Source organism: Microcaecilia unicolor, unplaced genomic scaffold (genome assembly GCF_901765095.1).
Source record: "Microcaecilia unicolor unplaced genomic scaffold, aMicUni1.1, whole genome shotgun sequence".
In the NCBI taxonomy this organism is placed as follows: domain Eukaryota; kingdom Metazoa; phylum Chordata; class Amphibia; order Gymnophiona; family Siphonopidae; genus Microcaecilia; species Microcaecilia unicolor.
Window position 1 is genome coordinate 212,701 of NW_021963242.1, and position 22,191 is coordinate 234,891.

The following is a 22,191-nucleotide window of genomic DNA, read 5'->3' on the forward strand; positions in this document are numbered from 1 at the left end:
GCCTTGCCCCCCCCCCCCCCCCCGCTGCTCCCCACTTTCCGCCGCTCCCCCACCCCGAAAAAGCAAAATTCAAGCAGCCCCTGCCCCCCTCCCTTCCTCACTACTCTCTCACCTCAGCTCCGCCTCCCGACATCCTCCGTCCTGTGCCCCGCCCCCTTTTGGGGTCGTCGCCGCCATTCCCCTCCTCCATCGGGCCCCCCTCCCTCTTACCGGGCCCGTGCAGCGCCTCTCTCCTCTGTCCGAAGGCGCTGCACGGGCAAGAAGAAAGCCTGATGCCTGCCTTCGCCCAGCTTCGATGGCGCGTCTTTCTCCTGCTGGGCCCGCCCCTGTCTGACGTCAGTAACCTACGTAGGTTACCGACGTCAGACAGGGGCGGGCCCAGCAGGAGAAAGACGCGCCATCGAAGCTGGGCGAAGGCAGGCATCAGGCTTTCTTCTTGCCCGTGCAGCGCCTTCGGACAGAGGAGAGAGGCGCTGCACGGGCCCGGTAAGAGGGAGGGGGGCCCGATGGAGGAGGGGAATGGCGGCGACGACCCCAAAAGGGGGCGGGGCACAGGACGGAGGATGTCGGGAGGCGGAGCTGAGGTGAGAGAGTAGTGAGGAAGGGAGGGGGGCAGGGGCTGCTTGAATTTTGCTTTTTCGGGGTGGGGGGAGCGGCGGAAAGTGGGGAGCAGCGGGAGGGGGCAAGGCCGTCCGTACAGGACGCTCCTGATGAGCGCCCTTGCCCCCTCCCGATCCTTTTTTTATTTTTATTTATTTATGTGTTTTCTGACGTCCTTTGGACCAATCACAGCGCTTTTAGCTCTGCTAATGCGCTGGGATTGGCTCAAAGTTTGTTTATTTTTTCAGTTAATGATTTTTCCTGGCACAGAGCTGTCCTAACGAGTGGTCCAGACCTCTCGTTAGATTTCCTGCCTTTTTCCTGCGTAAAGGCAATCGGAAAAGGTTAGTGCATGTCGTTTCAATGGGGTTTTCACACTAATTGCTCATCTCCATTCCGTTTTCGTTAGCTGCTGGCTTCCTCGGTAAAAGCCCTTTGATGCATGCAACGGATCAAATTTTCCTCGTTGGAGAGTCATTAAAGGCTCATTTAGCTTTAGTGCATCTGCCCCTTAGATTGGTGTAGGAGTGCTCCAATACCCTCTCTCACAGTGTTCTAGGCGTTATTGTGGTGTCTTTCTGGTGCTTCCCTACCTTGCGAAAGTCAGCCAGTTGTAGTCTGCAGGACTTTAAGCTACAGGATCCCGAGACATCGTGACACTTGGAAGCCACATCTGCTAGTTTGTATACTGCCTAAATATTGTTGCTCCTGAAGCAGGTGGCTGTGCACCAAAATGCAGATTTGCTTCGAGTCGCCTCTTTTTAGGGCCAATATGTAGACTGCGGGAGTTAGCCCGGCTAGCTCATGCGGTCAGAGCTAATGTCGGATATTCAATTCTTGGCTGTTTTCCATGACAGACATTGACTATCTTTATTTTTGGGCAGTTTGAACTTAACTGGCCAAAATGATTCCGTTTGGTAAAGCTCAAACTGGCCAACGATATATCAGCCATACAAGCAGTCAAAGATGGCTGCCTAACCCACACTAAAAATCAGCGGATAGCCAGTTATATTACGCAGTATAACCGGCTAGCTGCTAACTGGCAATATTCAGCAGGAGACAGCTGGCTATCTCCTGTTGAATATCGCTGGAGAGCCGGCTGTGTACCATTTAACTGACCAGGTGCCGTTCCTGACCAGTTAAAAGATTTTGAATATTGGGAGGTTTTTGTTTACCCTGGTGTTGGTATTTGATTGGTCCTCCCCTACTTTTTTCTTTTCCATATGGGTGTAAATTTTAGAACAGGATGTATTTCAACATGGGATACTTGCTACAATGAGATTTCCAGGAGAGAGTGGGAGGAGGGTGTGGTAAGGGCGGGCCTACAATATCGACATGGATTCTCAATCTTACAAGGGGAATCCACATTGATTAGAGTAAAAGTAGACATCAGCATTTGCACCTGTCCCAAAGCACGCATAACTGCTTGAAGGGGCAAGGTCTGGGCCACTCCACATTTACTCCCCCCCCCCCCCCCCCCCCCCCAATTATCACAGAAAACTCCAGATCTCCTCCCTGACGCCCTCTGACAGCCAAGTCAGGCCAAATTACAGCAGCCAGACTCATATTTGGAAAAACGAAATACGAAAGCGCCAAACCCCTAAGAGAAAAACTACAGTGGCTCCCACTTAAAGAACGTATTGTGTTCAAACTTTGCACCCTGGTTCATAAAATCATTCACGGCGAGGCCCCGTCCTACATGTCAGACCTTATAGATTTACCAACCAGGAACACAAAAAGGTCAGCACGCACATTCCTGACTCTCCACTACCCCAGCTGCAAAGGACTAAAATATAAATCAACGTATGCATCCAGCTTCTCCTACATAAGCACCCAACTATGGAATGCACCACCAAACGTCACAAAAACAATGCACGATCTAACAAACTTCCGAAAATCACCAAAAAACCAACTTGTTCAAAAAGGCTTATCACAATGATCTATCCTAAATACCAGATAGCGAAATATATACCAGAACTGAACAAAACCAAACGCTCTATACTTGATTGCTTAGATACTTTGTCACTAATGAACTTTACCAGAACTGAACAAATATTTCTCATTCCGGTAATGCACTCTCCATACCTGACTGCTTAATTTACTCTATCACTTATGAACTTTAGTGCAATACCACTTTGTATTTCTTATTCCGGAAATGGCGATCGCCATTACGGCATAATCCTGCTTATAATCGAACGAGAAAAACGCCCAAGTTCCGACCTAAATCGGGAGATGGACGTTTATCTCACAAAAACGAATAAAGCGGTATAATCGAAAGCCGAACTTGGACGTTTTCAACTGCACTCCGTCGCGGATGCGGACAAAGTTGACGGGGGCGTGTCGGAGGCGTGGTGAAGGCGGAACTGGGGCGTGGTTATCACCCGAACAGAGATGGGCGCCTTTCGCCGATAATGGAAAATAAGTATGCGTTTGTAGGTAGAATTTAGGGCACTTTTCCTGGACCCTGTTTTTTCACAAATAAGGCCCCAAAAAGTGCCCTAAATGACCAGATTACCACCAGAGGGAGTCGGGGATGACCTCCCCTGACTCCCCCAGTGGTCACTAACCCCCTCCCACCACAAAAAAATGATGTTTCACAACTTTTTATTTTCACCCTCAAATGTCATACCCACCTCCCTGGCAGCAGTATGCAGGTCCCTGGAGCAGTTGTTAGGGGGTGCAGTGGACTTCAGGCAGGTGGACCCAGGCCCATCCCCCCCTACCTGTTACAATTGTGCTGCTTAATGCTTAGTCGTCCAACCCCCCCCAAACCCACTGTACCCACATGTAGGTGCCCCCCTTCACCCCTTAGGGCTATAGTAATGGTGTAGACTTGTGGGCAGTGGGTTTTGAGGGGGATTTGGGGGGCTCAACACACAAGGGAAGGGTGCTATGCACCTGGGAGCTCTTTTACCTTTTTTTTTTGTTTTTGTAAAAGTGCCCCCTAGGGTGCCCGGTTGGTGTCCTGGCATGTGAAGGGGACCAGTGCACTACGACTCCTGGCCCCTCCCACGAACAAATGCCTTGGATTTATTCGTTTTTGAGCTGGGCGCTTTCATTTTCCATTATCGCTGAATAACAAAAACGCCCAGCTCACACATTGTCGAATAAAACATGGACGTCTATTTTTTTGCGAAAATACGGTTCGGTCCGCCCCTTCACGGACCCGAACTCGGAGATAAACGCCCATGGAGATAGACGTTTTCGTTCGATTATGCCCCTCAATGTAAGCCACATTGAACCTGGGTGGGAAAATGTGGGATACAAATGCAACAAATAAATAAATAAATAAGTCCCCATAAGTTCTGATTCTCCCACTCATTATATCAACTGACCCCCCGCCACACACACACACCTGTAACTCCCCAGCATTAAGACTCCCCAGGTAAGAATGAACTCATCCTTCTTTGGTAGCCTGATCCTTAGCAGGAATACCTGAAGATTACTATTAGGGGTCAAACTGCTTATATTTGAACCCACAGCCATAACAGCAGGAGTGAGTGGGCATTGCTTCTGCTCCCATTAGTCACCACAGTCCATAGTAAGGCTGGAGATAGGGATTGGGAATGGAGGTTTTGGTACGAGGTGGGCCTCGGAAGGGTTCATTGTTTCTGAAGTGTCAGATGGGATGGTTGCAGGGGAGGTTGGTTGCTTTGAGGGTCAGTGGGGAGAGGTTCTGGTAGCTCAGGGCAGCTATTCGTCTGCAGAAGGAGCAACAATTTTAAAAGCTGCTCCCAGGTATAAGTGGGCAGTAGTTGCCCAGTTTCCCCCCCCCCCCCCCCCTCACATGCAGCTTTGCAAAATTGCTACTTCTGCTGCATCTACAGAGACATCCACATGCAGTTCAGCACTATTTTCTAAGAGGCTCAACCTCTGGCAGAACCTCTTATAAAATACTGTGGGAATTTTCCATGCTCTGATGTGGATGTGTGAATTCCCCCCCCCCCCCTTTTTTTTTGTTACATTTGTACCCTGCGCTTTCCCACTCATGACAGGCTCAATGTGGCTTACATATTGTATACAGGTACTTATTTATACCTGGGGCAATAGAGGGTTAAGTGACTTGCCCAGAGTCACAAGGAGCTGCCTGTGCAAGGAGCTGCTCTTTGAGCAGGGACTGTCTTTCTTCTATGTTTGTGCAGCGCTGCGTATGCCTTGTAGCGCTATAGAAATGCTAAATAGTAGTAGTAAAGTGGGAATCAAACTCAGTTCCCCAGGACCAAAGTCCACCACCCTAACCACTAGGCCACTCCTCCACTGTTGCTACTATTTGAGATTCTACATGGAATGTTGCTATTCTTCCATGTAGAAGTCGGCCCTTGCAGATCACCAATGTGGCCGCGCAGGCTTCTACATGGAATGTTGCTAGTGGAATAACAACATTCCATGTAGAATCTCCAACAGTAGCAACATTCCTTGTAGAATCTCCAATAGTAGCAACAGAATCTCATATAGTAGCAACATTCCATGTAGAATCTCCAATAGTATCTATCTTATTTTTGTTACATTTGTACCCCGCGCTTTCCCACTCATGGCAGGCTCAATGCGGCTTACATGGGGCAATGGAGGGTTAAGTGACTTGCCCAGAGTCACAAGGAGCTGCCTGTGCCTGGTGGGAATGAAACTCAGTTCCTCAGCAACATTCCATGTAGAAGTCGGCCCTTGCAGATCACCAATGTGGCCGCGCAGGCTTCTGCTTCTGTGAGTCTGACGTCCTGCACGTCAGACTCACAGAAACAGAAGCCAGCGCAGCCTTCTACATGGAATGTTGCTAGTGGAATAGCAACATTCCATGTAGAATCTTCAATAGTATTCCACTAGCAATATTCCATGTAGAAGTCGGCCCTTGCAGATCACCAATGTGGCTGCGCAGGCTTCTGCTTCTGCGAGTCTGACGTCCTGCACATACATACAGGACGTCAGACTCACAGAAACAGAAGCCTGCGCAGCCTTCTACATGGAATGTTGCTAGTGAAATACTATTGAAGATTCTACATGGAATGTTGCTACTATTGGAGATTCTACATGGAATGTTGCTATTCCACTATTTTTGTTACATTTGTACCCCGCGCTTTCCCACTCATGGCAGGCTCAATGCGACTTACATGGGGCAATGGAGGGTAAAGTGACTTGCCCAGAGTCACAAAGAGCTGCCTGTGCCTGAAGTGGGAATCAAACTCAGTTCCTCAGTTCCCCAGGAGCAAAGTCCACCACCCTAACCACTAGGTCACTCCTCCACTCCTCCTTTTCACATGCTTTCTAAAATAAGGGTCTAAATGCAATGCTATTTGATATACCTCTGTTTTCAGGGAGAAGCATGTATCATGGGAGCTAAGAGAACATACAAAAAACGCAGATCGGAAAAGAAGTGCATGCAGGGAAAATACGCAGGAGCCATGTCATCGGAGCCCTGTGTGTGCACAGAAGCAGACTTTGAGTGGTGAGCAATCCTTATGTTTTGATGCATTTTTTAACGTATGTTAACAGATGGATCTTGTGTACTGAGTGGACATGAGGATGTAGATATATATATAAATTTGTACTGTTAATCAGCAAAACATATGGTATCCCGACAAAAATGTATTAATATATTATAAACATGAATGAACACTTTAAAAATGTTTTTTTAAAAATATTTTGAAAAGGTGTCTTAGTCCATGACAACACTAACAAATACATCTCTGGAAAGTAGGGGTGATCAATGTACATTGGACCCAATATTCAAAGGATTTATGCTCCTAACTTGGCCTCTTTGAAAATTTACTACGACTGAGTCTAACTTTAGACTCAAAATTCCACTAAACACCTAAACTGAGACATTTCTTCATAGACTTCAAGAATACAAAAAAACAAACCAAAGGAAAAAAAAAAGTTTGATTTTGGTGTTATTTCAGTACCAGGCATACTGTGAAGTAATACAAAATCCTACAGAATCACTCAGGTGCTATAGAGCAAATCTCCCATACTGTAATAGCACCAACCTTTTGGTGCTATTACTATTCTCATCCACGCTCTTATCACCTCTCGCTTAGACTATTGCAACTTGCTTCTCACAGGTCTCCCACTTAGCCATCTCTCTCCTCTTCAATCTGTTCAAAATTCTGCTGCACGACTAATATTCCACCAGGGTCGTTACGCTCATATTAGCCCTCTCCTCAAGTCACTTCACTGGCTTCCTATCTGTTTCCGCATACAGTTCAAACTCCTCTTGTTGACCTATAAGTGCATTCACTCTGCAGCTCCTCGGTACCTCTCCACTCTCATCTCTCCCTACATTCCTCCCCGGGAACTCAGTTTACTGGGTAAATCTCTCCTATCTGCACCCTTCTCCTCCACTGCTAACTCCGGACTCCGTTCCTTTTATCTTGCTGCACCATATGCCTGGAATAGACTTCCTGAGCTGGTACGTCAAGCTCCAGCTCTGACCGTCTTCAAATCTAAACTAAAAGCCCACCTTTTTGATGCTGCTTTTAACTCCTAACCCTTGTTCACTTGTTCAGAACCCTTATTTTATCATCCTCACTTTAATATTCCCTTATCTCTTGTTTGTCCTGTTTGTCTGTCCTAATTAGATTGTAAGCTCTGTCGAGCAGGGACTGTCTCTTCATGTTCAAGTGTACAGCGCTGCGTACGTCTAGTAGCGCTTCAGAAATGATAAGTAGTAGTAGTCATCGCGATTCCAGAATCTTGCAACTCTTTGGGATTCCGCATGGAATCTTGCAACTCTTTGGGATTCCGGAATCTTGCTACTCTTTGTCCTTATCCCTTATTTGCCCTCTTCTCCGGCACGGCCGCGTTGCTGATCTGCAAGGGCAGGCTTCTGTTTCTGTGAGTCTGACGTCCTGCACGTACGTGCAGGACGTCAGACTCACAGAAACAGAAGCCTGCCCTTGCAAGCCCACCTTTTTGATGCTGCTTTTAACTCCTAACCCTTATTCACTTGTTCAGAACCCTTATTTTATCATCCTCACTTTAATATTCCCTTATCCCTTGTTTGTCCTGTTTGTCCTAATTAGATTGTAAGCTCTGTCGAGCAGGGACTGTCTCTTCATGTTCAAGTGTACAGCACTGCGTACGTCTAGTAGCGCTTCAGAAATGATAAGTAGTAGTAGTCATCGCGATTCCAGAATCTTGCAACTCTTTGGGATTCCGCATGGAATCTTGCAACTCATTGGGATTCCGGAATCTTGCTACTCTTTGTCCTTATCCCTTAATTGCCCTCTTCTCCGGCAAGCCCACCTTTTTGATGCTGCTTTTAACTCCTAACCCGTATTCACTTGTTCAGAACCCTTATTTTATCATCCTCACTTTAATATTCCCTTATCCCTTGTTTGTCCCGTTTGTCCTAATTAGATTGTAAGCTCTGTCGAGCAGGGACTGTCTCTTCATGTTCAAGTGTACAGCACTGCATACATCTAGTAGCGCTATAGAAATGATAAGTAGTAGTAGTAGTAAGTTCCAAAACTCACACAACAAGGGGCCTATTCTGAAAAAGCAGCACTGCAAATATTACAGTGGGTTCTAGAACATTGCTTCCGTGGCTGTCAACCTCATAGCCCCTAATGCTTCAGAGGCTGCTAACCGCTCCTTCCATGTCTACCCAAATGCTACTGCTCACAGAAAAAAAAAAAGAAATAATAATCACAGGGCTTTTCAGACTCCAGCGTGCTTTTAACACCTGTTGGTCCCACACCCTCTGACACTACCTCTGATGTATCCTTTCAGAGGGGGTTGGTCCAGCAGGGTGTTTAACGCTTGCTGGAGTCTGAATGGTCTACAATTATTGTTTCCGTTTCGTGTAGATGCCGGTGGGGGGGGGGGGGGAGCGGAAGCGGATCCATAGGAGGTGGGAGGGTGGCATAGATGGCAATGGGGTGAGGGGTGGGAGATGCAGGCTGTGGCCGCAGCTGCCAACACACGTCACAGGGTAGAGATGCTGTTGCTAGCCAGGAGAATATGACCTATACATCAAGTATCACAGTTTTTTGACACTTCATGTTTATTCATGTGTTTGATATACTGCTTGCCGGAAGCTGATTCGAGAGGTTCACAATTACATAAAGTTTACGCAGTTTAGAAAAGGAATGTCATTTGATTAAAAAGGGCAGATAATACAATCGCTCAGGAGAGGCCAGATAAAAGGTTCAAGGACAAAGTATAAGGGATAGGAAACTGATAAGCAGAGTGCATTCTAATCTTCCAGACCTGGCAGTTCAGAAAAAAAAGTCAGAATGCGACTTATACGCGAGTCCAACCTATATGTGAGTATCTACAGTGATCTCCAGACCACTAAATCAAGATAACTAGCCTATAATTTCCTGTTTCCTCCGTGCTTTCATTTTTAGAGACAAATACCCGTTTTTTTTTTTTTTATTATTGAAATCTGACTGTGTAGTTGCCTGTAAGAACAAAACCGGGACAAGCCCACATGCCCAAGCCCTGCAGAGCACAGCTGAAAGACTGACAAATCCATCAAACTCTACAATCAGGTGTTCTGAATAACTGCCCATATTTTTATGAAACCATAGATCAAGTCAGATCTGTTGCAGCAGGCAACATTTGAAAGTCTGGATGGACCAAGTGGTTGCATTGTTCTGATAGCTTCCAATGTTTCTCTGTTTAGTTGTCAATCAAAATGTATAACTGTTAATGTTTCAGTTTTCCTTTTATAAAGCATTGAACTCTACTGACTGAAGATGGCATTCTTATCCCGTAATGGAAAGCTCATAACATCTGAACACCTTATCCTAGCCCTTATCTCACTACACATATATCACTAATGCCCTCTGCTGGTTGTTGGCTTTACTGCTTGATATGTTCAGCTATACTTTGATGTGACTAAGGGGTCCTTTTACTAAGGTACAGTGAAAAATGGCCTGCGGTAGTGTAGATGCGTGTTTTTGGCACGCGCAGAATTATTTTTTAGTTCACCTACAAAAAAATGCTTTTTTTTATTGCCAAAAATGGGCATGCGGCAAAATGAAAATTGCCGCACGTCCATTTTGGATCTGAGACCTTACCGCAAGCCATTGACCTAGCAGTAAGGTCTCATGCGTTAACCGGACGGTAATGGTCTACGTGTATCAAATTCCACTTGACGCGCGTAGCCGCTGCGCGTGAGAAATTAAAAAATATTTTTCAGACGATCGTAGCGGATACGCACCAAAATTGAAATTACCACAAGGGCCACGCGGTAACCAGGAGGGGCATAATCAAACATCGCCGGAGATCTATTTTGGTGGCGGCGCAACAGCTGGCCAGAACCATATTATCTAAAAAGATGGCCGGCCATCTTTTTTTTCGATAATACGGTTTAGCCCGGCCAAAAGCCACTACCATAGTCGTTATGGGTGAAGGGGGCACCTACATGTGGGTACAGTGGGTTTTGGGGGGGGGGGGTTTGGAGGGCTCAACACTTACCACCACAAGTGTAACAGGTAGGGGGGGATGGACCTGGGTCTGCCTGCCTGAAGTGCACTGCGCCCATTCTCCAGGGACTTGCATACTGCTGTCAGGGAGCTGGGTATGACATTTGAGGCTGGCATACAGGCTGGCAAAAAAGGTTTTGTTATTTTTTTAGAGTGGGAGGGGGTTGGTGACCACTGGGGGAGTATGGGGAGGTCATCCCCCATTCCCTCCGGTGGTCATCTGGTCAATTGGGGCACCTTTTTGAGGCTTGGTCGTGAAAATAAAGGGACCAAGTAAACCCGGCAAAATACTGATTAATGCCGCTTTTTTTTCCATTATCCACGAAAGCCGGCCATCTGGTAGCCACGCCTATGCCCGCCTTCACTACGCCGCCGACACGCCCACTTGAACTTTCGCCGGCTCGGCAACAGGAAAGCAGCGATGCTGTAAAAAAAGCAGCTTTCGATTATACGGATTTCACTGCTTTTGAGAGATCGCCTGCCATCTCCCGATTTATGTCGGAAGATGCCCGGTGATCACTTTCGAAAATAAGCCTGCAGGCCTATGCGGCTTAGTAAAAAGGCCCCTACATTTTTAAGCAGAAGCTGTATGCAAACATGTAGGATGATTTCAAGGTTACTTTCAAAAAGTGACCAACAATGTCCTGCAAAGTCCTATCATACCCGTACTGGCATTCTTTGAAAAGTGAAACATCAAGACACACTCCCCCAGATTTTATATATTGCGATTTGAGCCTAGATTTCTGTGCGGAAATCCAAACAGATCCCATAACAATGTGCATAACCTACTTGGTTAACAAGCCAGTCAGCGCATTAATTAGAACTTACACGCAGAACTCACTAAGCGCGTTCTATAACGTGGTGCATATAAATTGTAATGCACGTTGTCAACAAGGGGGCGTGGCCATGGGTGTGGAACGGAAGGGTCGTGGGCGTTCTGACAACTTACGTGCAGCATTATAGAATATACCTGCTCTGGGCCTAGTTTAGGCGTCAGGATTTAGACCAGGTTCTACTTGGCATAATTCCTCGCGATAAAATATAGTCACATGGACCACCATCAGCGTATTCTATAATCCACGCAGAAATTTTGTAGAATTCGCTTAGGTGAAAGTGATTTCTGCACGGATCTTCCAGGCACCATATATTAAATCTAGCCCACTGTGTGCATTTGCTTGATAAAGAATTTTAAAGTAACCAAATATGTAAATGTGTTGCTTGCACTAAAATATGTATGTAAAGTACAATACTGCACATTTGAATCAGCAAGCTGATAATTACTCATTTTTCAAAAGCAAAAGCTAAAAAGGCAGTTCTGTAAAATGGTATCTGAATTTAAGCACCAAGGGCAAGATTCTATAAATGATGCAGAACGTTAGGTGCCCCCCTCTGGGCCCGAATGCGCCCCCCCCCCTTCAGGCCTGCTTACGTGTCTCCTCTCCTGCTCTGCTCTGCTGCACGACACAGGACCTTTTTCCTGCCACGTCCAAACAGGAAGTACTTCACACAGGAAGTGGGACATGGCAGGAAGAAGCACCAGCAGAGCAGAATTAATGAAATAGCATGATAACTCTGCTCTGTGGCGCACAGGAGCAGGATAGCCATGCTAGTACTGGGCAGACACTGGGCCCCCCTTGAAGGCTGGGCCCTGGGAATTTTGCCCCACCCCCCACTCGACGGCCCTGAGCGTGTGCACCTAATTTTCTTAGCATGTAAATCCAAAGGGGGATTTGCAAAAGGAGAGGCATGGGAGGGTCAGGGGCATTATCAGAATTTAGATGCAGTGTTACAGAATACCTTCAATTCCACACTTAACTGCCTAAGATTTGTGTGCAAATTAATTAGCTTATGAATCAATGAATTGATGCGAACAATCAGTTATCACAGTTAATCGGCAATAACTGAAATTTGCCAGCGCATCTCCCCATGCCCTATTCTATAACACCTCACTCCTAATCCTCTAGTGTGCAAATCAAAGGGGGGCATGACCAGGGGAATGGCAGGGGTTATAGAATAGCCTCATTTCTGTGACAAAATGCCAGGAGTTGGGTGTCAGCATTTACTCCAGGTTTCAGCTAGCGTAAATATCGGCACCCAACATTTGGTGTGGAAATAGGCTGTAAGCGCTATTCTATAAATTGTGCTCAACCGTGTTTATAGAATATTTATTTTATTTATTTATTTATGGGTGAGATGCTCCAGAAAAACTTTATTAAGGACCCAACACGGTCCGTGTTTCGGTTTTTAAAAAAACCTTCATCAGGGGTCTATAAAATAACAACAAAACAACAAAACACATATATAATTAAATGAAAGATAGATAAAAACAAATTAAATCGAATGTATTACAACAAATTGCTTTTGTTAACATATCAGATTTTATGTCAGAAAATTTGATTTACATTAGGAATGATCAATATTTTTAATATATATATTTTTTAACGTTACATTGAGGTTTTTTGAAATTTGTTGTAATACATTCGATTTAATTTGTTTTTATCTATCTTTCATTTAATTATATATGTGTTTTGTTGTTTTGTTGTTATTTTATAGACCCCTGATGAAGGTTTTTTTTAAAAACCGAAACACGGACCGTGTTGGGTCCTCAATAAAGTTTTTCTGGAGCATCTCACCCCTTGTCTTGGATTGATCCCTTGAAGTTGTTTTTCCACCTGTTTTTTCTGTGTTGGATCTTTGTGGAAATTTTTGGACCTCTTTTGTTTCTGCGATTTATTTATTTATTGCATTTGTATCCCACATTATCCCACCTTTTTGCAGGCTCAATGTGGCTTACAATATATCATGAATAATGGAGATATGTAAGAAATAAGCATTTAGTATTATAGAAGGATCTTGGGTAACATATAGTGTTAAAGCATGATATTAATATAACAGATAGTAAAGGTATTTCCAGGTATGTGTAAGGAGTTCATATTTGTTGGTCTTTGTGGTATGTCTTGATAAAGAGATGGGTCTTCAATAGTTTGCGGAAGTTGGTTAGTTCGTGGATCGATTTTAAGTTCCGCAGTAGTGCATTCCAGAAATGTGTGCTCAAGTAGGAAAAGGTTGACGTGTGCGTTAGTTTGTATTTTAGTCCTTTGCAGTTGGGGAAATGAAGGTTAAGGAATGTGCAGGACGATGTCTTAGCGTTCCTCCTTGGTAAGTCTATCAGGCCTGACATGTAGGCTGGGGCATCTCCATGAATGATTGTGTGGACTAAGGTACTGTACATATTTTGAACATGATGCGTTCTTTAAGAGGGAGCCAATGCAGTTTTTCTCGGAGGGGTTTAGCACTCTCATATTTTGTTTTCCCGAATATGAGTCTGGCTGCTGTGTTCTGGGCTGTCTGAAGTTTCTTGATTATTTGTTCTTTGCATCCAGCGTAGAGTGCGTTGCAGTAGTCTAAATGACTGAGTACTATTGATTGTACTAGGCCTCGGAAGACGGTCCTTGGGAAGAAAGGTCTTACTCTTTTTAGTTTCCACATTGAATTGAACATCACTACTATTTAGCATTTCTATAGCGCTACAAGGCGTACGCAGCGCTGCACAAACATTTACCGTTAACTTTCTCTTTGCTTCATGTACAATTTCTCATTCATATTAGATTTTCTAAATGTGAAACATCCATAGTTATCCCAGTATGTTTATGATAATGTATTGTAAAATTGGATTCTTACAACAAATTACTTTCTTAATGCATTATGCTTTGTTACGTATTCTATACTGTTTATTGTAAGCCACATTAAACTCAAACTTGTTTGGGATAATGTGGGATATTATAAATAAATAAATAGAGCATAGTGCAATTACATGCGTAAATGCCAATTATCTTGGCCCTTACATGTACAACAAGTGCAAACTGCAGGTTCCCGGAGATAGAATTGCCCTGTCCATTCAATTTTTCCTTTAATTAGTCACACTTATCCTCTATTTAAACTCGTTCTTATCTGTCTGTGTGTTCCATCTCTGCTTACCCCCTATGCTGTCTATTAAGATCTTTAACGTGTATTGTGTTGACATTGGAATTAGCTTATTATGTCATAGTATGTACTATTATTTGAATTATTTATTTTTTTACTGCTGTAATCACGTATTGCCAGTATCCAGATTATTCTTGCTGTGCACTGCCTTAGAAGGCAACATATAAATCTTAATAAATAAATATTACCCAAGAGCCTGTTCATTCTATTTACTTATTATTTCTGTCTTTTATAAAACAGTGATTACGGCTACGAGCGTCACAGCAATGGCCAGTGTTTGGCAGCATTTTGGTATAACCCATCTTCACCATCAAGAGACTGCAGCTATGGACAAAGCTATCTAAATAGCACTGGGTAAGTGACCTTGAGGCTATCAATATTCTTTATCACTGCCACTATTCTTCTTCAAAGTCTCTTTTCCTTGTCTTCTCCTTTCTTCCATCTCATTGTTATTAGCTTTCCCAGATGTCTTTATATATTTTTTTTGTTACATTTGTACCCCGCGCTTTCCCACTCATGGCAGGCTCAATGCGGCTTACATGGGGCAACGGAGGGTTAAGTGACTTGCCCAGAGTCACAAGGAGCTGCCTGTGCCTGAAGTGGGAATCAAGCTCAGTTCCTCAGGACCAAAGTCCACCACCCTAACCACTAGGCCACTCCTCCACTGTTGCTACTATTTGAGATTCTACATGGAATGTTGCTATTCCACTAGCAACATTCCATGTAGAAGTCAGCCCTTGCAGATCATCAATGTGGCCGCGCAGGCTTCTCCTTCTGTGAGTCTGAGTACATGCAGGACGTCAGACTCACAGAAACAGAAGCCTGCGCAGCCTTCTACATGGAATGTTGCTAGTGGAATAGCAACATTCCATGTAGAATCTCCAATAGTAGCAACATTCCATGTAGAATCTCCAATAGTATCTATTTTATTTTTGTTACATTTGTACCCTGCGCTTTCCCACTCATGGCAGGCTCAATGCGGCTTACATGGGGCAATTGCTCTTTCATTCCCATTCCTTTCAATAATTAAGATTTCCATTCATTAAGGGCCCTGTTTATTAAGGTGCACCAGCGTTTTCAGCACTTGCGTTCTAAACACTAGAGACACCCATATATTCCTTTGGGTGTCTGTAGTGTTTAGCGCACGCCAAAAACGCTGGTGCGCCTATAGCATGACTTAGTAAACAGGGTCCTAAGAACTGCTCAGTTGTACAATCTCTTCCTCTTCCCACACATCCTCTGGGTTTCTCCTATGCTTTCCTCAATCCGTGTCCCCACCTTTCTTCCTTTTTCCATTTGGCCATACCTCTCCCTGTGCACCAAAGCATCCTTGTGTGTTTTTTTCCCATTATCTTATTTAAATATTTGGCCACCTTAAGATCATAAGATAGATCACCATTGGATCCTGCTCTTCTTTTATTCACAGAACCTCACCCCTTATGTATTAAATCTTAACTGCCAAACTGTAGACGTCAGCTTTGTAGACCCATTCTCATGTTTTCCACACCTTCCAGGATGATCATTTTGTTGCAGATTTTGGTATCATCCACAAAATGGCAAACCCTTCCCAACATCCCACCCACAATGTCATCTATGTGTAAGTGTTATTGGCAGTGGTGTGCTGGAGCCGGCTCGCACCAGCTCGCAAGAGCGCTTATTAAATTTACTGGCATCTTGCGAGCCGGTTGTTGGCAGTGCGAGCCGGCTCACCTCTGCTCCCCCGTTACCCCGGTCATCCATCATCCATCTGCCCTCTGCTCCCACCCCGACAGACCTGGTTTCCTTCCTGCGCCGCTGCTTGCCTTTAAAATTTTATTTTCCCTGGAGGCGCGCCGCTGTTGAAGCGAAGGCAGCAGGCTCAGCTGAGTTCCAGCCTTCCATTCTGTTCTGTTCTCTTCCCCTCGCATCATGGCTCCGCCCTCTTCGGACGTATTTCATGTTTGCGCCAGGGCGGAGCCATGATGCGAGGGAAGAGACCGGAACAGAACGGAAGGCTGGAACTCAGCTGAGCCTGCTGCCTTCGCTTCAACAGCGGCGCGCCTCCGGGGAAAATAAATTTTTAAAGGCAAGCAGCGGCGCAGGAAGGAAACCAGGTCTGTCGGGGTGGGAGCAGAGGGCAGATGGATGATGGACGACGAGGCAGCGGGGGGAGGGGGGGGCTCGAAGAAGGCAGATGAAGGGGAGGAGGGCAGGGGGAGACGAGGGTTGTTGGACATGGGTGGATGCAATGCAGGGAGGAGAGGAGGGTCGCTGGACATGGGTAGATGGAGCATGGATGGCAGGGGGGAGAGGAGGGTGCTGGACATGGTGGATGGAGGGCAGGGGAGAGGAGGGTTGCTGGGCATAGGTGGATGGAGAGCAGGGGAGAGGAGAGGAGGGTTGCTGGACATGGGTAGGTGCAGGGCAGGGGGGGAGAGGTTTGTTGGACATGGGTGGATGCAGTGCAGGGGGGGAGGAGGGTCACTGAACATGGGTGGATGGAGGGCAAGGGGAGGAGGGTTGCTGCTGGACATGGGTGCATGGAGGGCAGGGCAGGGGCAGAGGAGGGTTGCTGGACATGGATGGAGGGGAGGAAGAGTGAGGAATGAGATGAGAAGAGGGAAAAGGAAGAGAGGAGAATAACTGCACATGGATGGAGAAAATAGGCTGAAGCTGGATCCACTGGACAGTCAAGTCTGCGGAGGACCCAACTTTTACTTACAGATGTAGGGCAAGAAATGAAGAAAGAAAGGCGGAAAGTAAAGAAATAAATGGAAAGGAAGCCATGGAAATGGAGTTAAGAGGACAGATAGCAGAATCAGATACTGGGCCGGCATGATCAGAAAAACAAAGTCATCAGACAACAAAGGTAGAAAAAAAATCATTTTATTTTCATTATAGTGTTTGGAATATGTCCACTTTGAGAATCAGGTGTTCAACATTAAAAGTTTATTTTTATTTACTTATTTATGGCATTTTATCCCACATTAAACATGAATTAGATTGCCCCCCCCCCCCCAGGCTCTCTCCCCGGCTATAACCAGCTCTGCAATTTGGGGGGGGGGGCGCAGAGGTGGACGGGGGGGGGGGGGGGGGCGCAGAGGTGGACCGGGGAGAGAGCCTGTTGTTAACATTTACCAGCATACCACTGGTTATTGGGGTCAATATTTAGTCAGTGGAAGGCAGCTCGCATAAGTGCTGCGATTGACGAGGACCCTAGATATTCACTGTTGGGCCATTTCTGCCAATATACCTGGTTAGCCACCAACTGGGATATTCAGCAGGAGATAACCGGTTATCTCCCACTGAATATCCATGGTTAGGTACTTAAATAGTTTTGAATATTGGGGGACTGAAAGTGGGCTTTTTTCAGCACCACCAGTGCTTAGAATGGCTAGGGATCAGTTGTACCGAGGGGCCCTTTTTACCATACTGTGGTAAAAAGTGGCCTTAGCACAGCCTTATGCCGGTCATTCCCATAAACTAAGGCTATTTTTTTGCCACAGGGTAATGGCCGACTTTCTATTTTTTGTAGTAATTGGCCACTGCGCTAATTTTCCCATTAGCACATGAGCCACTACCAACCACCTATTTTGTAGGTGGTAGAGACTCACGCGCTAAACCTGCGCTAATTGGTTAGTGCGCAGCAATGCGTACATGCGAATGATTAGTGCCGAACACGCCCACTACTCTGTTCCCAGGCCCTTCCCAAGCATGGGTAGTGCATGCGCATGCAAAAATTGCCGCGGGACGCCTCAGCATATGTGAGTCATTGAAGTACTGTATCATGGGATTAGTTTCCCAAAGTTTCTTTAGTTAGTGTCATAGCCTAAGGAGAACAGTGTTTTGGCTTAGTACCAATCCAATCTCAGGGAATTTATTTTGACCAAATTTGTCATACACTACATAGGGAAATATCCTCACCAATTATTTTAATATGCACCATAATGACAATTTCCTCTGAGCCATTCATCCTGTTGTTTCATGATGGTTTATAATGATTACATTACAACATGACTTATAATTTGCAGTTAACTTCTTGGCTCTGCGCGGATTACACTTTGAGAGGCTGGATAGTTACCAGGAACAGTCAGTATTAAAAGCTAAGTACATCACTCAGAATCTAACAAAACTACAGTTCTATACTATCCAGGGCTTTTTTTGAGGGGGTACTTGGGGGTACTGAGTACCGGCACCTTTTCCATTGTCTGCTAAAATTGACCCATGGAACCCAAGTTTTAATGAAAGAGCTCAGGCTCTACACACCAGTTCTGTCTTGTCATAGATTCTATGATTGGTATAGGGGGCCTGGCTATTATGGGGTGGGTCCCTCAGTGATTACCCCACTCCTGAAGGGGTGGCCTAGTATTTGAGTACCGGCACCTTTTCGCTAGAAAAACAACACTGATACTATCACTCTTTAGGATATCATTCTCTAGCATTCAGGACGTTCATTTTTAAGGTTGCTTCTGAATTACATATAATCAACTGCAGTTAACAACGTCCCAAGAGCTCCTTATTTAAGTCTTGCTGCTTGAAATGAAATAGTACGAACAATTTTAACATCTTTTGGTTTTCAAAGAGGGATAGGCAAAAACTTAAAATTCCAAGTTGATTTGGTAGATATTTGAAAAGAATAATGGATAAGTAGGTACAGAGGTGAGGTACCAAAAATCGCCTTAAAAGTTTAGACATAAGAATTTAAAAAAAGAATCTAAAAAGAAATCCGCTGGCAGGCGGAGAACTCAAAATGCCCCACGGTAAATATACAGTGCAAAGACAGTGGGAGAACGACAAAGGATACCAAAGACAGGAAGATGTTCCTTAATAAAAGTGTTTATTTGGAGGAAGAAGACTCGACACGTCGTCGTGTTTCGGCCGTTAGGCCTGCATCAGGAGTCTATAAAAATATACATGTAAATATAATATAATATAAAAATGAATAAAAGAATAATGAACATATATAATATACACATTTTAATATGAAAGTAATATAATAAGATATGGAGAAAATAGAGGTACAAAAAATAATAATAATACTAAATAAACTATAATCAATAATATAAAACACTAGTAAAAAAGGCCCGTTTCTGACACAAATGAAACGGGCGCTAGCAAGGTTTTCCTCGGAGTGTGTATGTTTGGGAGAGTGTATGTGAGAGTGACTGTTGAGAGTCAGAGTGAAAGTGTGAGTGTGTGAGAGAGAGAGTGAGTCTCTCCCTGAGCCCTACCCCTCCCAATCCATGGCCATCCATGTTTCTCTGTCACCTGCCCCCTCCATTCATCCCTATCCTGCATTTCCCTCTCTGCCTGAGGCCTGCCCTGCAATCCATATCCATCCATGCCCATCTGTCCCCTCTATTCATCCCTATCCAGCAATTCCCCTCTCTCCCTGAGTCCTGCCCTCCCAATCCATGCCCATCCATGCTCCTCTGTCCCCTGCCCCCTCCATTCATCCATTTCCAGCAATTCCCCTCTCTCCATGGGCACTGCCCCCTCCATTCATCCCTATCCAGCATTTCCCCTCTCTGCCTGAGGCCTGCCTGCAATCCATATCCATCCATGCCCATCTGTCCCCTCCATTCATCCCTATCCAGCAAGTCCCCTCTCCCTGAGTCCTGCCCTTCCAATCCATGCCCATCCATGCTCCTCTGTCACCTGGCCCCTCCATTCATCCCTATCCAGCAATTGCCCTCTCTGCCTGAGGCCTGCCCTGGCAATCCATATCCATCCATGCCCATCTGTCCCCCTCTATTCATCCCTATCCAGCAATTTCCCTCTCTCCCTGAGTCCTGCCCTCCCAATCCATGCCCATCCATGCTCACTCGTCCCCTGCCCCCTCCATTCATCCATTTCCAGCAATTCCCCTCTATCCCATGGGCACTGCCCCCTCCATTCATCCCTATCCAGCATTTCCCCTCTCTGCTGAGGCCTGCCCTGCAATCCATATCCATCCATGCCCATCTGTCCCCTCCATTCATCCCCTATCCAGCAAGTCCCCTCTCCCTGAGTCCTGCCCTTCCAATCCATGCCCATCCATGCTCCTCTGTCACCTGGCCCCTCCATTCATCCCTATCCAGCAATTGCCCTCTCTGCCTGAGGCCTGCCCTGCAATCCATATCCATCCATGCCCATCTGTCCCCTCTATTCATCCCTATCAGCAATTTCCTTCTCTCCCTGAGTCCTGCCCTCCCAATCCATGCCCATCCATGCTCCTCTGTCCCTTGCCCCCTCCATTCATCCCTTTTCAGCAATTTCCCTCTTTCCCCTGAGCCCTGCCCTCCCAATCCACGCTCCTCTGTCCCCTGCTGCCTCCATCATCCTTTTCCAGCAAGTCCCCGCTCTCCCTTCCATGGCCCCCCCTCGCATCCATGCTCCTCTCTCTCCCATGTCCCAGCCTGGCCCGCCCTCTTCTCCCCCCCTTCGCATCCATGCCCCCCCCACCCTTCGCATCCATGCATCCCTTTTTGTTTTTTTTATTCTTTTTAACTTTACCTCCGTGGCATTTCCGGCAGCGAAGCGTCAGGGAAGGAGGCAGCGCTCCCGACGTCTAGCTTTCCCTTCGCTGTGTTCCGCCTTTTTTTGAAGGCGGAACACAGCGAAGGGAAGGCTAGACGTCGGGAGCGCCGCCTCCTTCCCTGACGCTTCGCTTCCGGATTTGGTTTGTTTAGACGCGAGGGCGGGGCAGAGACGGCTGGGTGGCTTCACACCACGAACGCCACGAACCCTACAGCCAGGGAGTGACGTCAGATGGCTTCAGAACGTTGTCCTCATTAGAACGTTCACGGTGCGTTTTATTATATTAGATAGGCTAAATATTAAAAACGAATCAAATTTGGAGGACAATATATATGAAAAACATATACATATATGAACTTTATAAAAAAGAGTGTGCATATTAGTAATGTTTGGATGGTCATAATCGTTGTAGGTACTTTTAGCTAAAAAGCAAAGCATTAGATAAACGTGTCAACCTGATAAAAAAAAGGGGTTGTTTGAAGTACACTATGGTAGTGGATGAACTACCATGACAAAACAGAGCACACAAACAAATACTGATTTAATAAATTTGAAGTGAGGGATGATTAAGGGCCTGATTGCAACTGAATTAACTATGGCTAAACACTGTAGAGATGTAGAGGAGAAGCCTAAATAAATGTAAATGGCAATTTTTAATGAGGTATTGATTAGTATGGAAGACCAGACTAGTGGATGTAGCGTGACTGAATTAAAACAAAAAGACGTTTAGAGCAAACACTAACCTCTTGTGCAAAGTGTTGCTGGTCAATGTTGAAGACAGTCTTCAAAGTAGTATATCAATCTGTTTGTGGAATGTCAAACATTGAAAAATGGAGGGTAACATGATGAAAGATGGTGATAAATGTGATATATAAATGTGTATATTATACATGTTCATTATTCTTTTATTCATTTTTATATTATATTATATTTACATGTATATTTTTATAGACTCCTGATGCAGGCCTAACGGCCAAAACACGACGTTGTGTCGAGTCTTCATCCTCCAAATAAACTCTTTTATTAAGGAACATCTTCCTGTCTTTGGTATCCTTGGTCGTTCTCCCACTGTCTTTGCACTTTAAAAAAGAATCTGACATATACTGGTAGCCAGTGAATTTATATGTAGTAAGATGATCAACTGTCATATTTATGTAAGGAATAGATGAATGTAAAGCAGTATTATGTATAGTAGAAGCTTTTTGAATACATGTTTGGAGCAACCCCGATTAATGATATTACAATAGTCTAAAAGACAAGACAAGGGATTGTACTGTTCAAATATTGTTGAACACGACGAAGGTTTCACACAACTAAAAGGCCTTTAGAGTTAAGGTGTTAATTTGCATTTGTAATGTGAATCTAGAGTCATGAAAAACTCCCAAAATTCTAATAGTATAGGAAAAAAATATGGTTATTTTTATTATTTCTTTGTTGCATTTGTATCCCACATTTTCCCACTATTTGCAGACTCAATGTGGCTTACAATAATACATCCTGACAATCGCCAATCAAGAGTAGATAAACAATTGGTTATATAAAGAACAAGTGTAACATAATGGATATAATCAATTCAATAAATCAGAAACGGACTGATTAAACAATTCGATAAATCAAAACCAGACAGATTCTCAGTAATGATGTGATGGAGTTCCTCTTATGATATTATGGAAAGTCTTGT

At 45.0% G+C, this 22,191-nt stretch overlaps 1 protein-coding gene across 1 annotated transcript in view; it reads left to right on the plus strand.

The window, feature by feature from the left end:
• The window catches only part of LOC115459102 (VPS10 domain-containing receptor SorCS1-like), a gene marked incomplete at both ends in the record, with an annotated part of 299,388 nt that overhangs the window by 210,141 nt on the left and 67,056 nt on the right, over nt 1–22,191 (plus strand). The window contains 2 exon segments of the mRNA XM_030188967.1: nt 5,910–6,040; nt 14,253–14,366. Coding sequence (XP_030044827.1) covers nt 5,910–6,040; nt 14,253–14,366 — 245 coding nt within the window.